Source organism: Pelobates fuscus, chromosome 10 (assembly GCF_036172605.1).
Source record: "Pelobates fuscus isolate aPelFus1 chromosome 10, aPelFus1.pri, whole genome shotgun sequence".
Classification (NCBI taxonomy): Eukaryota; Metazoa; Chordata; class Amphibia; order Anura; family Pelobatidae; genus Pelobates; species Pelobates fuscus.
Window position 1 is genome coordinate 2,370,668 of NC_086326.1, and position 16,382 is coordinate 2,387,049.

At 48.8% G+C, this 16,382-nt stretch overlaps 1 protein-coding gene across 1 annotated transcript in view; it reads left to right on the plus strand.

Moving 5' to 3' along the window:
- CACUL1 (CDK2 associated cullin domain 1) overlaps positions 1–16,382 on the plus strand; it is a 68,771-nt gene that overhangs the window by 51,112 nt on the left and 1,277 nt on the right. Inside the window, exons 7-8 of the mRNA XM_063435049.1 lie at positions 11,310–11,448; positions 14,829–14,872. Of these exons, the coding sequence (XP_063291119.1) occupies positions 11,310–11,448; positions 14,829–14,872 (183 nt within the window). The remainder of the gene's footprint in view (positions 1–11,309; positions 11,449–14,828; positions 14,873–16,382) is intronic.

Consider the following 16,382-nt stretch of genomic DNA (forward strand, 5'->3'; position numbering starts at 1 on the left):
TGTGTGCCTGTCTTAGTGTGTGTGTGTGTGTGCCTGTCTTAGTGTGTGTGTGTGTGTGCCTGTCTTAGTGTGTGTGTGTGTGCCTGTCTTAGTGTGTGTGTGTGTGTGTGTGCCTGTCTTAGTGTGTGTGTGTGTGTGTGTGTGCCTGTCTTAGTGTGTGTGTGCCTGTCTTAGTGTGTGTGTGCCTGTCTTAGTGTGTGTGTGCCTGTCTTAGTGTGTGTGTGTGCCTGTCTTAGTGTGTGTGTGTGTGTGTGTGTGTGTGTGTGCCTGTCTTAGTGAGTGTGTGCCTGTCTTAGTGAGTGTGTGCCTGTCTTAGTGAGTGTGTGTGCCTGTCTTAGTGTGTGAGTGTGTGTGCCTGTCTTAGTGAGTGAGTGTGTGTGCCTGTCTTAGTGTGTGTGTGTGTGTGCCTGTCTTAGTGTGTGTGTGCCTGTCTTAGTGTGTGTGTGTGCCTGTCTTAGTGTGTGTGTGCCTGTCTTAGTGTGTGTGTGTGTGTGTGTGTGTCTGTCTTAGTGTGTGTGTGTGTGTGTGTGCCTGTCTTAGTGTGTGTGTGTGTGCCTGTCTTAGTGTGTGTGTGTGTGTGTGTGTGTGTGTGCCTCTCTTAGTGTGTGTGTGTGTGTGCCTCTCTTAGTGTGTGTGTGTGTGTGTGCCTCTCTTAGTGTGTGTGTGTGCCTCTTAGTGTGTGTGTGTGCCTCTCTTAGTGTGTGTGTGTGTGTGTGTGTGTGCCTCTCTTAGTGTGTGTGTGTGCCTCTCTTAGTGTGTGTGTGTGCCTCTCTTAGTGTGTGTGTGTGCCTCTCTTAGTGTGTGTGTGTGCCTCTCTTAGTGTGTGTGTGTGCCTCTCTTAGTGTGTGTGTGTGTGTGTGTGCCTCTCTTAGTGTGTGTGTGTGTGTGTGTGTGTGTGTGTGCCTCTCTTAGTGTGTGTGTGTGTGTGTGCCTCTCTTAGTGTGTGTGTGTGTGTGTGTGTGCCTCTCTTAGTGTGTGTGTGTGCGCCTCTCTTAGTGTGTGTGTGCCTGTCTTAGTGTGTGTGTGTGCCTGTCTTAGTGTGTGTGTGTGCCTGTCTTAGTGTGTGTGTGTGTGTGCCTGTCTTAGTGTGTGTGTGTGTGTGCCTGTCTTAGTGTGTGTGTGTGTGTGCCTGTCTTAGTGTGTGTGTGTGTGTGCCTGTCTTAGTGTGTGTGTGTGTGTGTGTGTGTGTGCCTGTCTTAGTGTGTGTGTGTGCGCCTGTCTTAGTGTGTGTGCGCCTGTCTTAGTGTGTGTGCGCCTGTCTTAGCGTGTGTGTGCCTGTCTTAGTGTGTGTGTGTGTGTGTGTGTGTGTGCCTGTCTTAGTGTGTGCGTGCCTGTCTTAGTGTGTGTGTGTGTGTGTGCGTGCCTGTCTTAGTGTGTGCGTGCCTGTCTTAGTGTGTGTGTGTGTGCGTGCCTGTCTTAGTGTGTGCGTGCCTGTCTTAGTGTGTGTGTGCCTGTCTTAGTGTGTGTGTGCCTGTCTTAGTGTGTGTGTGCCTGTCTTAGTGTGTGTGTGCCTGTCTTAGTGTGTGTGTGCCTGTCTTAGTGTGTGTGTGCCTGTCTTAGTGTGTGTGTGCCTGTCTTAGTGTGTGTGTGCCTGTCTTAGTGTGTGTGTGTGCCTGTCTTAGTGTGTGTGTGTGCCTGTCTTAGTGTGTGTGCGTGCCTGTCTTAATGTGTGTGCGTGCCTGTCTTAGTGTGTGTGCGTGCCTGTCTTAGTGTGTGTGTGCGCGTGCCTGTCTTAGTGTGTGTGCGTGCCTGTCTTAGTGTGTGTGCGTGCCTGTCTTAGTGTGTGTGCGTGCCTGTCTTAGTGTGTGTGCCTGCCTGTCTTAGTGTGTGTGCGTGCCTGTCTTAGTGTGTGTGCGTGCCTGTCTTAGTGTGTGTGCGTGCCTGTCTTAGTGTGTGTGCGTGCCTGTCTTAGTGTGTGTGCGTGCCTGTCTTAGTGTGTGTGTGTGTGCGTGCCTGTCTTAGTGTGTGTGTGTGTGCGTGCCTGTCTTAGTGTGTGTGTGTGTGCGTGCCTGTCTTAGTGTGTGTGTGTGCGTGCCTGTCTTAGTGTGTGTGTGTGTGTGCGTGCCTGTCTTAGTGTGTGTGTGTGTGCGTGCCTGTCTTAGTGTGTGTGTGTGTGCGTGCCTGTCTTAGTGTGTGTGTGTGTGCGTGCCTGTCTTAGTGTGTGTGTGTGCGTGCCTGTCTTAGTGTGTGTGTGTGTGTGCGTGCCTGTCTTAGTGTGTGTGTGTGCGTGCCTGTCTTAGTGTGTGTGTGTGTGTGTGCCTGTCTTAGTGTGTGTGTGTGCCTGTCTTAGTGTGTGTGTGTGCCTGTCTTAGTGTGTGTGTGTGTGTGCCTGTCTTAGTGTGTGTGTGTGTGCCTGTCTTAGTGTGTGTGTGTGTGTGTGTGCCTGTCTTAGTGTGTGTGTGTGTGTGTGTGTGCCTGTCTTAGTGTGTGTGTGTGTGTGCCTGTCTTAGTGTGTGTGTGTGTGTGTGTGCCTGTCTTAGTGTGTGTGCGTGTGTGCCTGTCTTAGTGTGCGTGTGTGCCTGTCTTAGTGTGTGTGTGTGCCTGTCTTAGTGTGTGTGTGTGCCTGTCTTAGTGTGTGTGTGTGCCTGTCTTAGTGTGTGTGTGTGTGTGCCTGTCTTAGTGTGTGTGTGTGCCTGTCTTAGTGTGTGTGTGTGTGTGCCTGTCTTAGTGAGTGTGTGCCTGTCTTAGTGAGTGTGTGCCTGTCTTAGTGAGTGTGTGTGCCTGTCTTAGTGAGTGTGTGTGCCTGTCTTAGTGAGTGTGTGTGCCTGTCTTAGTGAGTGTGTGTGCCTGTCTTAGTGAGTGTGTGTGCCTGTCTTAGTGAGTGTGTGTGCCTGTCTTAGTGAGTGTGTGTGCCTGTCTTAGTGAGTGTGTGTGCCTGTCTTAGTGAGTGTGTGTGCCTGTCTTAGTGAGTGTGTGTGCCTGTCTTAGTGTGTGTGTGTGCCTGTCTTAGTGTGTGTGTGTGCCTGTCTTAGTGTGTGTGTGTGCCTGTCTTAGTGTGTGTGTGTGTGTGTGCGCCTGTCTTAGTGTGTGTGTGCCTGTCTTAGTGTGTGTGTGTGTGTGCGCCTGTCTTAGTGTGTGTGTGTGTGTGCCTGTCTTAGTGTGTGTGTGTGTGTGCCTGTCTTAGTGTGTGTGTGTGCGTGCCTGTCTTAGTGTGTGTGTGTGTGTGCGCCTGTCTTAGTGTGTGTGTGTGTGTGTGTGTGCGCCTGTCTTAGTGTGTGTGTGTGTGTGTGCGCCTGTCTTAGTGTGTGTGTGTGTGTGCGCCTGTCTTAGTGTGTGTGTGTGTGCGCCTGTCTTAGTGTGTGTGTGTGTGTGCGCCTGTCTTAGTGTGTGTGTGTGTGCCTGTCTTAGTGTGTGTGTGTGCCTGTCTTAGTGTGTGTGTGTGTGTGTGTGCGCCTGTCTTAGTGTGTGGGTGTGCCTGTCTTACAGAGTGTGTGTGTGTGCCTGTCTTAGTGTGTGGGTGTGTGTGTGTGTGTGTGCGCCTGTCTTAGTGTGTGTGTGTGTGTGCCTGTCTTAGTGTGTGTGTGCCTGTCTTAGTGTGTGTGTGTGCCTGTCTTAGTGTGTGTGTGTGCCTGTCTTAGTGTGTGTGTGTGCCTGTCTTAGTGTGTGTGTGTGCCTGTCTTAGTGTGTGCCTGTCTTAGTGTGTGTGTGTGTGTGTGTGCCTGTCTTCGTGAGTGTGTGTGCCTGTCTTAGTGTGTGTGTGTGTGTGTGTGTGTGTGCCTGTCTTAGTGTGTGTGTGTGCCTGTCTTAGTGTGTGTGTGTGTGTGTGTGTGTGTGCGCCTGTCTTCGTGAGTGTGTGTGCCTGTCTTCGTGTGTGTGTGTGCCTGTCTTAGTGTGTGTGTGCCTGTCTTAGTGTGTGTGTGCCTGTCTTAGTGTGTGTGTGTGCCTGTCTTAGTGTGTGTGTGTGCCTGTCTTAGTGTGTGTGTGTGCCTGTCTTAGTGTGTGTGTGTGCCTGTCTTAGTGTGTGTGTGTGTGCGCCTGTCTTAGTGTGTGTGTGTGTGTGTGTGTGTGCCTGTCTTAGTGTGTGTGTGTGTGTGTGTGCCTGTCTTAGTGTGTGTGTGTGTGTGTGTGTGTGCGTGCCTGTCTTAGTGTGTGTGTGTGTGTGTGTGTGTGTGTGTGTGTGCGCGCCTGTCTTAGTGTGTGTGTGTGTGTGTGCGCCTGTCTTAGTGTGTGTGTGTGTGCCTGTCTTAGTGTGTGTGTGTGTGCGTGCCTGTCTTAGTGTGTGTGTGTGTGTGTGTGTGTGTGTGCCTGTCTTAGTGTGTGTGTGTGTGTGCCTGTCTTAGTGTGTGTGTGTGCCTGTCTTAGTGTGTGTGTGTGTGTGTGTGTGTGCCTGTCTTAGTGTGTGTGTGTGTGTGTGTGTGCCTGTCTTAGTGTGTGTGTGTGTGCCTGTCTTAGTGTGTGTGTGTGTGTGTGTGCCTGTCTTAGTGTGTGTGTGTGTGCCTGTCTTAGTGTGTGTGTGTGTGTGTGTGCCTGTCTTAGTGTGTGGGTGTGTGTGTGCCTGTCTTAGTGTGTGGGTGTGTGTGTGTGCCTGTCTTAGTGTGTGGGTGTGTGTGTGTGCCTGTCTTAGTGTGTGGGTGTGTGTGTGTGCCTGTCTTAGTGTGTGGGTGTGTGTGTGTGCCTGTCTTAGTGTGTGTGTGTGTGTGTGTGTGCCTGTCTTACTGTGTGTGTGTGTGTGCCTGTCTTACTGTGTGTGTGTGTGTGGCGAAACCGACCTCGCCACGTGTCCTTGGAGGGGGCTGATTGCCCGCCTCTTGCCTTTGGACTATGGACCAGACTTTATGGGAATGTGATACCCCAGATAGCCATACCATGGAGCCTATTCATATAATGAGACTATGGGAAAGACTTTAGCTCCATGGCAATTGTACTGTGTGAGTAGGATCTGCGCGCTATTCTGTAGTTTTGTGCGTGCAGATCCCAGCTATCTGGGGATAAGTGAAATGTCTGTGTGCTATGTGTAAATGTGACTTTATGTATTTTAAAGTGTTTTATGTTGTTTTGCAACCATGTGGTTAATGGAGTCTGGCTTTAGTCCTGGGTAATTGGATTACTTCTCCAATTAACTCCAGGGCAGAAGGGAGGAAACCAGGGTGCATTGTGGGGATGTTTTTCTGCCAGCCAGAAAGGAACAAAAGATACTTTTAGTATCTTTTGAACCCCTGGTCGGATTCATGCCATTTTTTAATATGTTGTTCCCCTGAATGGATTGATTGTGGATATGTATTTTTATGTGAATGTGATGTATGGTTTTAAAGTTATGAAAGTTGTGTAAAAGTATATTTTACACTGTATGCATAATGGGATTATGTGTCACACTAAGGGGAGGGGATGTGTGGGAGGTAACATCTATGTCATTGGTTCTTTTATGCCTCCCCCTGGGTGTGGCCTGTATGTGTGAGTTGGAAATAAAAGCCAGGCTGGATGAGCCAGTCCAGAGTTCCTGTTTTACCCTCAACTTGAGTCCTGTGTCTTATTGGGGGAATCTGCTACAAGGGATTGCTATGCTAGGCATATTCCCTTGCTATAATCACTGAGCTCTTGTAAGAGCTTGTTCCTGCTTCGTTCTGAAGGGAGATAGCTGCAGCCTGCGGTGCTTATGGTGTCTGGTGGAGTGCTTGGAGTCCTCTGGAAGCGCTAGGAGCATCTTTCAACGGAGGTACCCAGTCGGGGTGCCAGTGGATCCGTTACATTGGTGGCAAGCGGTGGGATGGCGTCCTAGTGCGAGGAGAAGCAGCTCAGAGACACCGGTAACGTGTGGAGTTGTGCAGCGTCCCTATCTTCAGCAACATAATGGAACCAGCAGTGGCTACAGCAAGCATGGCGTATAGCTACTCCGTACTAGAGTTTGGCACGATGGTAGGGTTGCGCCTGAAGTTTTACGGACCCAATCCAGAGGAGAAATACGTGCGGTTCGTGTGGGACATGGTGACCCGGAACCTACAACACAGGGCGTTGAGGGAAGGCCAGTGGGCACGTTGGGAGAAACTCCAGCCACAGGTAGAGTGGGACGAGGAAGAAACCGAAGTGGCCGGTGGAGATGGGACCGAGTTCTCTCTACCGGCCCTACAGGGATGCTGGGCACCCGGCCCAGATCCCCAGCGGCAGTATGTTTTACAGGGAGGGGAGACAGTCGGTCTCACTCCTCAGCGGCAGAATGGGTTATTGGAGGAAGAGACAACCGGTCTCCCTCCCCAACAGCAACCAGAGGTACCCGAGGTAGAGGACCTCATAGACTGGTCCTGGGAGGACCCCCTGCAGGCAGGTGGAGATGGGACCGAGATCTCTCCACCGGCCCTACAGGGATGCTGGGCAACCGGCCCAGATCCCCAACTAGAGCTGGAGTTACAGAAAGTGGAGAGCATCGACCTCCCCCCCCAGCAGCAGGACAATGTATTGGGAGGAGAGACAGTCAGTCTCCCTCCACAAAGGCGGAAAGTATGTATGGGAGAGGAGCTTGCTACCACCTCTCCCCAGCAGCGTATCATTGATGTGCAGGGAATAGGGAGCCCAGTCTCCTTTCCCCAGCAGCAGGGCACTGTATTGGGAGGAGAGACAGTCGGTCTCCCTCCACAAAGGCGGAAAGTATGTATGGGAGAGGAGATTGTTACCACCTCTCCCCAGCGGCGGATCATTAATGTACAGGTAATAGAGAGCCCAGTCTCCATTCCCCAGCGGCAGAGTGTTCTAATGGGAGAGGAGCTGGTTACCACCTCTCCCCAGCGGCAGCTTAATGTACCAGGGGGAGACTGTAAGCCCCACACCTGTGCAGATGGGACCGTGGTCTCTGCACTTCCAGCACAGGGGGTAGGGACGGTCGGTCCTGCCCCCCCACAACAGGGCTGTTTAGCCAAAGGGGAGACAGTCTGTCTCCAGCAGCAGAGCTGTGTAACTAAAGGGGAGACAGTCGGTCTCCAGCAGCAGAGTTGTGTAACTCAAGGGGAGACAGTCGGTCTCCAGCAGCAGAGCTGTGTAACTAAAGGGGAGACAGTCGGTCTCCAGCGGCAGAGCGGTGTAACTCAAGGGGAGACAGTCGGTCTCCAGCGGCAGAGCGGTGTATTTAAAGGGGAGACAGTCGGTCTCCAGCAACCAGGCTCCAACCAGACTACTCCCGTGGTAGTGCTGGCAACAGGACAGAGTACCGCTGGTCTCTGCCCCCTCAGCAACCTACCAAGGCAGCCTACCAGTCCCCCACACAGCCGTGGTGAGGCACCTGAACCTGGACAAGATTCTCCCTCACCCAGGTGTAGTAACGGTTTATTGTGGGTGGGCTGCTCTGCTGTTTCTGTCTTGTGGGTGGGCTGCTGGACTAACAAGGGCACTGACCGGCAGGAGGTCAAGTACCCTGTTAGTCTGGGGGGTAAAGGGGAGAAGTGTGGCGAAACCGACCTCGCCACGTGTCCTTGGAGGGGGCTGATTGCCCGCCTCTTGCCTTTGGACTATGGACCAGACTTTATGGGAATGTGATACCCCAGATAGCCATACCATGGAGCCTATTCATATAATGAAAGACTATGGGAAAGACTTTAGCTCCATGGCAATTGTACTGTGTGAGTAGGATCTGCGCGCTATTCTGTAGTTTTGTGCGTGCAGATCCCAGCTATCTGGGGATAAGTGAAATGTCTGTGTGCTATGTGTAAATGTGACTTTATGTATTTTAAAGTGTTTTATGTTGTTTTGCAACCATGTGGTTAATGGAGTCTGGCTTTAGTCCTGGGTAATTGGATTACTTCTCCAATTAACTCCAGGGCAGAAGGGAGGAAACCAGGGTGCATTGTGGGGATGTTTTTCTGCCAGCCAGAAAGGAACAAAAGATACTTTTAGTATCTTTTGAACCCCTGGTCGGATTCATGCCATTTTTTAATATGTTGTTCCCCTGAATGGATTGATTGTGGATATGTATTTTTATGTGAATGTGATGTATGGTTTTAAAGTTATGAAAGTTGTGTAAAAGTATATTTTACACTGTATGCATAATGGGATTATGTGTCACACTAAGGGGAGGGGATGTGTGGGAGGTAACATCTATGTCATTGGTTCTTTTATGCCTCCCCCTGGGTGTGGCCTGTATGTGTGAGTTGGAAATAAAAGCCAGGCTGGATGAGCCAGTCCAGAGTTCCTGTTTTACCCTCAACTTGAGTCCTGTGTCTTATTGGGGGAATCTGCTACAAGGGATTGCTATGCTAGGCATATTCCCTTGCTATAATCACTGAGCTCTTGTAAGAGCTTGTTCCTGCTTCGTTCTGAAGGGAGATAGCTGCAGCCTGCGGTGCTTATGGTGTCTGGTGGAGTGCTTGGAGTCCTCTGGAAGCGCTAGGAGCATCTTTCAACGGAGGTACCCAGTCGGGGTGCCAGTGGATCCGTTACAGTGTGTGTGTGTGTGTGCCTGTCTTACTGTGTGTGTGTGTGTGTGTGTGTGCCTGTCTTACTGTGTGTGTGTGTGTGTGTGCCTGTCTTAGTGTGCGCGCCCCTGTCTTAGTGTGCGCGCCCCTGTCTTAGTGTGCGCGCCCCTGTCTTAGTGTGCGCGCCCCTGTCTTAGTGTGCGCGCCCCTGTCTTAGTGTGCGCGCCCCTGTCTTAGTGTGCGCGCCCCTGTCTTAGTGTGCGCGCCCCTGTCTTAGTGTGCGCGCCCCTGTCTTAGTGTGCGCGCCCCTGTCTTAGTGTGCGCGCCCCTGTCTTAGTGTGCGCGCCCCTGTCTTAGTGTGCGCGCCCCTGTCTTAGTGTGCGCGCCCCTGTCTTAGTGTGCGCGCCCCTGTCTTGGTGCGCGCGCCTGTCTTGGTGCGCGCGCCTGTCTTGGTGCGCGCGCCTGTCTTGGTGCGCGCGCCTGTCTTGGTGCGCGCGCCTGTCTTGGTGCGCGCGCCTGTCTTAGTGCGCGCGCCTGTCTTAGTGCGCGCGCCTGTCTTAGTGCGCGCGCGCGCCTGTCTTGGTGTGCGCGCGCGCGCCTGTCTTGGTGTGCGCGCGCCTGTCTTGGTGTGCGTGCGCGCGTGTGTGCCTCTTAGTGTGCGTGCGCGCGTGTGTGCCTCTTAGTGTGTGTGCGCGCGTGTGCCTGTCTTAGTGTGTGTGCGCGCGTGTGCCTGTCTTAGTGTGTGTGCGCGCGTGTGCCTGTCTTAGTGTGTGTGCGCGCGTGTGCCTGTCTTAGTGTGTGTGCGCGCGTGTGCCTGTCTTAGTGTGTGTGTGTGTGCCTCTCTTAGTGTGTGTGTGTGCCTCTCTTAGTGTGTGTGTGTGTGTGTGTGCCTCTCTTAGTGTGTGTGTGTGTGTGCCTCTCTTAGTGTGTGTGCGCGCGCGTGTGCGCACGTGTGTGCCTGTCTTAGTGTGTGCGTGTGTGTGCCTGTCTTAGTGTGTGTGTGTGTCCCTGTCTTAGTGTGTGTGTGGGTGTGTGTGCGCACGTGTGTGCCTGTCTTAGTGTGTGTGCGCGCGTGTGTGCCTGTCTTAGTGTGTGTGTGTGTGCGCGCGCGCGTGCCTGTCTTAGTGTGTGTGTGTGTGTGTGTGCCTGTCTTAGTGTGTGTGTGTGTGTGTGTGCCTGTCTTAGCGTGTGTGTGTGCGCACGTGTGTGCCTGTCTTAGTGTGTGTGCGCGCGTGTGTGCCTGTCTTAGTGTGTGTGTGTGTGTGCGCGCGCGCGCCTGTCTTAGTGTGTGTGTGTGTGTGTGCCTGTCTTAGTGTGTGTGTGTGTGTGTGCGCGCGTGTGTGCCTGTCTCAGTGTGTGTGTGTGCGCGCCTGTCTTAGTGTGTGCGCGCGCGCGCGTGTGTCTGTCTTAGTGCGTGTGTGCCTGTCTTAGTGTGTGTGTGTGTGTGTGTGTGTGTGTGTGCGTGTGTGCCTGTCTTAGTGTGTGCGCGCGCGCGCGTGTGCCTGTCTTAGTGCGTGTGTGCCTGTCTTAGTGTGTGTGTGTGTGTGTGTGCGTGTGTGTCTGTCTTAGTGCGTGTGTGCCTGTCTTAGTGTGTGTGTGTGTGTGTGTGTGTGTGTGCCTGTCTTAGTGTGTGTGTGTTTGCCTGTCTTAGTGTGTGTGTGTGTCTGTCTTAGTGTGTGTGTGTGTGTCTGTCTTAGTGTGTGTGTGTGTGTGTCTCTGTCTTAATGTGTGTGTGTGCCTGTCTCTGTGTGCGTGTGTGTGTGTGTGTGTGTGCGCGTGTGTGCCTGTCTTAGTGTGTCTGTCTTAGTGTGTGTGTGCGCGCGTGTTTGCCTGTCTTAGTGTGTGTGTGCGCGCGTGTTTGCCTGTCTTAGTGTGTGTGTGAGCGCGCGTGTTTGCCTGTCTTAGTGTGTGTGTGCGCGCGCGCGTGTGTGTCTGCGTGTGTGCAGCAGTGACCCAGGACTCTCTAGTGGCTGTCTGAGTGATTGTCACTAGAGGTGTTACTAAGCAGCAATGTAAACACTGCCTTTTGGTAGAAAAGGCATTGTTAACACTGAAAAGCCTCAAGCTGTAGTGGTTCTGGTGACTATAGTTAAGAATGTATTTTTCTCGTTGAAATGACTGGCTCCTAACTTTTTTAGCTGGCTTTTAGATTCCAAACAAATTTGTCAAGCCCTGCATTAATTCCAGCTCTCCTGGATCCCTGTACTATATTTTCCTCTATAACACTCTGCTGAGTTTGTGATTTCAAAGGGAAATGCTGCACATCCAGAATTCAGGCACCATGGCCACTTTAGTTCATGATGCATGGAGTTACCCTATAAAGGTTTAGTGATAGAAACACCATAGTTTGTACTGCAGGCTATTGCTGCTTTTGGTATGAAGCTTTTTCATGCATTTAGTTTACTTCTTGAATGTTTTTAAATTTATTTTTTTTGAAAGCGGAAAAGCGTGCTGGAACACCTGCTTTTCCTGCGTCTGTTGGTTTACCCTGAACCGCCCGTGCCCAGTAATACATGGAGCATCTCTTAATTTCCTGGAAATGGAATGAATACAAATATTATATCTTGTGCATTTATGCCTCCAATCTGTATTTGGGACTGGTATATTGTACAGAAAAATAAAGATGTGTTCATTGTTCTAGACATAACTTATTATTTAGAACGGTTTTTGGAGGCTGCAGCCACACGAAACATTATCTTGTCACTATAAGAACATTTTGAATTCCATCTATTCTATGATCTTACTAGTAATGGCATTATCATGCTGTCACATTTAATATTGCTTCACGTGGTTAGCATGTTCTTCCATATAGGTAGACGATAGCAATGCTCCCCGCTGGTATAATAAAACACTAACTCTATGCTTTCACATGTCTGTTATCACTGTGATTCATGTACTGACATTTAACTTCTGATCTTACATTTTTACTTTTTCCCCCTGTTTTTCCTGCAATTTTTTCCATCTGTGTCCCAGAGTGGGTTCAGCTTGCACCAACGCTGTTTTCCAAATTTATCCCCAATATTCTGCCGCCGGCCATCGAGTCTGAGCTCCAAGACTATGCTGCGCAGGACATGAAGCTGCAGCAAGAACTCATGCAGAATGGATTCACCAGGTCAGCCTGTCCACATCCTCTTTTATTGGTTCTCTTTATAGCACTGAATAGATTAAGGAAAGGGCATTTAGGAGCTCTGGCTGTATATGTACATGGGAAAAATCCATATAGGGTTGGCAAAGAAAGCCACTATGTAGTCATGAGATTACTGCAGCTGTTTCATAATGATGTGTATATAGCTTTGCGAGTGCTTGATAGAGAACTTTTAATCTCCTAAAGCTTTTATGTTTTGTAACATTTCCATTTTATGAAGAGAACTGCTACTTTTTGGTGGATACACTGTTACCTACATTAATCCTTTGACTTGACTCTTGTCCTGCCACCATTATCGATGGCTGCTGTCAGTGCAGCCTGAACGGCTTGAAGTCGTGTAATCTGGTCAATCTGCCAGCCACTGACTCAATCGGGGGGCTGTGATTGGTTAATCAATGTTTGGGACAAATGTGCTGATCTCGTGAGCCATCTGATCTTCCGATTACTCGCAACGAACGCAATACACAGATATGAATAGTGCTCAGCACACGTGCGATCACCCCAATCTCTCATGTAATAAACAACACACCAACCAATTTTTAATTGCTTTATTGTTATAGAAAGAAACTGATTGAAACTCTTAACCTGCTGCCACAGCAATGGTTAGAATGCGTTAGAAGCAGCTATTACTGGCACATGGATGGTTTGCTGGAGCTGTCCTGTGCTAGATGATTCTAATTTCCACATACGGTAATCTGTAATGTAATCAGGCTTTTCTATATTGCTAAGCAACCTCTATTTTATTTCTCAGCCATAAGAAAATCTGTCAACCTGACACAGCACTTTTATAACCGCACATGTCCTAAATGTCCTCCTTTACTGAAAATGCCCGAACGTATACTCTGCAGGGAACTTGGAAGAGTTTGTACCTTACAGAGAGTGTGGATATTGGGGTTTCTTTATCTGAAAGGTTCTCATTTGGTTTACAATATCAGACACACAAAGACACCCGTACACGGACAAGCAAAGCATTATATGGATATTAAATGTACAGTACACGTGTCAGACAGACTGAGCGAATTTTAAGAAGTGAAATTAATGTGAAAATTCTGCACTGCGGGGGGGCGGAGCCTGACCAGCATCCTGATCACACGCATGGCTGCAGAGCTCCTGCAGCTAAATCGAGAAAACTGCCCTAAAACTAGGCAAAAGCGACTCTCACCAGCATCAGAATACCCTGCCTGAGCTCAGTGTGCCCCACTGAACACAAAGATACCTGTCTTGTGAAAATCGATACACATAATCCACGGATGCATGCAGGCGGCCTACTGACGCGGGAACAGGGGAGAGGCGGCCGATCTCCCCGTCCTCTCGTCGACAGCACCGGCGGAATGATGCTCCCCCCCCCCCCCGGATCGGTGGGGGTTATCCCGATCCAAGCATGGTCGCCCAGGCAACAAGCGATGAACCCGCACAGCGAGACTGCAACGCTAACACCCAAGGCAACAAGGGACTGCTCAGGCCCAAACAAAATGGCGACACGGTCGCGGCAAGCCACAAGCCACGCACCAATCAAACCTCCTGGGCGAACACAGGAGTTTTATAAGCGGATTTACTCTACCCTCTGGACACAGTTTCATGCCCAAAGGAGACTCTTTCAAGTGGCAATTAAAATGGTGGCGGCCTGGATTCGCCCGGCACTCAGGCGCCGACTGGGCGGATGTCCCCCCCGTACCTCCAAGGAGCCTCCCCGCCGGGGACCGGCACGGCGAGAATCGACAACAGGTACCCTGGGCACCAGCATTTGCGCCCCTTCGCCACAAGCGAGGTCACACCAACATGCCCCACCTGCTAGCGAATCAGCAGCCCCAGCCACCCCCCTCACACAAGGCGCTGCTTCACCCATACATTCCTACTCACCTCGACCGCAGAGCTCCAGACTCACCCGTCGGGGGCAGCGCAACCCTGGGAAAGTCCCCTCAAGACGCATGGCAGACGAGACCGACGGCAAACGGAGGACACACCTGCCCCTGCCGCTGCACCGCACACAGAGAGAGCAAGTGGGGGACACAGGGACTGGTATCAGGCACCCTCATTGTACCTGGACTTTAAGCGGCATAGGTTGAACGCCATGAACGGACTCACACCAGACCCAGTAAAACAAGGCTATCAGCCAGTTACAGTTATATTTTCTGGGATTTAACGTTCCTTTTTCTGTTTGTCCATATTTGTTTTACTGTTAATTACTATACTGCCTATATAGAACCTAGCAGCCCTACTTGGACCACCCTTAGGTGATTGAAATATTATCCTGAACAGCAAAATTTTGTTTGTTTTTCTCATTGTCTTTCTAACTGTTTTTATTTTTCATGTCCTGCTGTCACTCCTCTCATGACTCACACTGTCTCTCCCTGGTAAAAGCCTAGAATATTTACACCGCCACTCTTCACTCAAGCAGGGCAATATATTATTATTACGCATAGTTGAATCGTATTAAGCAAAGTTAACCTCGAAGTGACATGGTTCAATCTTATTGAGCAGTTAGCACCCTACTGGGTGTTGATAATGTATAGCCTGTATGATGAAAACCACATAACTACCGTAGTGACTTAAGCCTGTTTATATAAAAAAAAAAGTGCAGTGTTTCTTATGCCACATTACTATTACCGCATGATTCTTTTGTGTTTGTACCAGCTGTCGTGGCAGTACAAAACTGATTGTTCATTCTATGCACAAATAAAATAAAGAATTAAAAAAAAAAAAAAAAAAAAAAAAAATATTTAAAAAAAAAAATTCTGCACTGCAGATTGGACTGAAGGATGACGGGGGTATTTGAGGACCTCTGGACTTCGTGTCAATTAGTTTCCTATTATCATTCAGAATTGCAGCGGTAATCTTTAGGCCGGTCTAATATTGCACAAATATACATTTTGAGCCCTGTTTATATGATAGGTTGGGAGGTGTGACTTCTGTTTGTACATTATGCCTGCTTGCAATGTAACAGAACTAGTAAGGCAGTAAAGGCTTGTCCTTATCCTATAGGCAAAATATAACAAAACTATTTGTGCAAAACCAGTCCGATATTTCCCAGTATCTGAGAGATCTGATGCACGAAGACCATACCGTTACAGAATCATTCATTTTGAGCAGTTACCTTAATATGATTTGTCTGTTCTGGTCATAGGGAGTTCATTTAAATAACAGGGGGACTGAATTTTGGGTCTTAACCTGGGAAACCACTGGATGAGAAACAAATCAGTCATTTTAGCCGCTGGTTCTGCTGTGTGAATGCTGAAACACTTTGATAGATTTCTATCCTGTTTGCACCTTATTGTTTGTATGTTTTGTTTTTTTTGCATTCTTTAACTTTTGAACATTTCCCCCCCCCCCCTTTACCTTCCCAACAGGGGCGACCAATCTCGTAAAAGAGCAGGAGACGAATTGACTTACAGTAAGTGAAATCCCTCCCGTTATCTTTCTGTTTGACTGGTTACCAACAGAGCATAGAACACACATTCAAAAATCTCCTCTTTCGGTGCCGAGGCGATCCTACTGTGTCTAAGGATTAAACATTTCTCACATACGTGGTTACTGGCCAGGATTTACAGCTTCAATTTCCTTTGTCCCTTTATTTTTATCTAAACAGATGATATGTTAGTCTTTGCAGCAAAACAGGAAAAAGTTACTTTAATTGTGAACAAATATGTTGAAAATAATAAAAGACTAAAACAAATAAAACATAGAACAAGTAGCAAATCTAAAAGTCCAAAGCCAAAGGTAGCAGCCAAATCCCATCAAATGAGTCTTTTCGTTCTTTTCTACAGGGATACTGAATCCAAAGTTTTCCTGGGAACCGCATAGATATACAAAATAAAACAAAGCAGAAAGCCAATAGTGCAATATGTTATACCACTGTACGGCCATCATACTAGAGCTGCTCTAAGCTCTATAAAATGTGAGTAGGACCATATAAGACTTGCATTTTAACCCCTTAAGGACCATGGACGTATCGAGTACGCCCGTCAAAAAACGGTCCTACCTGATACGTCCTGGGGTAATTAGAGCTCTGGAAGCGATCATGAACGCTTCCAGCAGCTCTAATGGTATTGCACTGATGCCTCGATGTTGAGGCATCGCTGCAATACCCCATCAATGCCGGGGCCCCTTCGAGACCACCGGGTGATCGATTCCCCCTGGAGCGATCACTTCCGGGTTGCTCCACGTGGAGCCCGCAGTGAGGCAGAGCATTGGAAGCCTTCAGGCAGGTTTCTGATGCTCTGCCTGTACTAAGTGCCTCGAGGGGTCGAGGCACTCAGTAAATAGTAATAATAAAAAAAAAAATTAACCCCTACTATCCCTCCCTCTCCCTCCCCATGTACCGGCGATCGGTCATCTTCTTAGGGGGTCCAATTTAAGACCCCCAGGGGCCATGTGACCACTCTAAAAGAACAGGCAGTCCCCCTGCCGATAAAATAAAGTAAAAATAAATAAATTAATAAATAAATAAAAGGTAATACATTTTTATATATATATATATATGTATGTATGTCATACTACGTGTATTTTTTTTAATATATACATATATTAATATAAAATTACACTATATATTATAAATATATATTATAAAAATAATTTGTAAAAAATTATTTAAATATATGTGTGTGTATATATGTAATTCTAACTGTATTTTGATATTAATATATAATATAAGAGAGAGAGAGAGAGATATCTATATATCTATATCGATAGATATTTATGTATATGCCCTTAACGACCGTGGACGTACTACATACATCCGACAAAAAACGGTTAAGTACCGCAGACGTACCTAGTACGACCGCGGCAAATAGGAGTTTGGGAAAAGATGCAAAGCCAGTGAACCACTCATGGACAGCTGTTTTATTGTTAATGCAAATCATCAGCATAAGGTTGTTTCAAAGCTGCTGTATACAGAAAACACA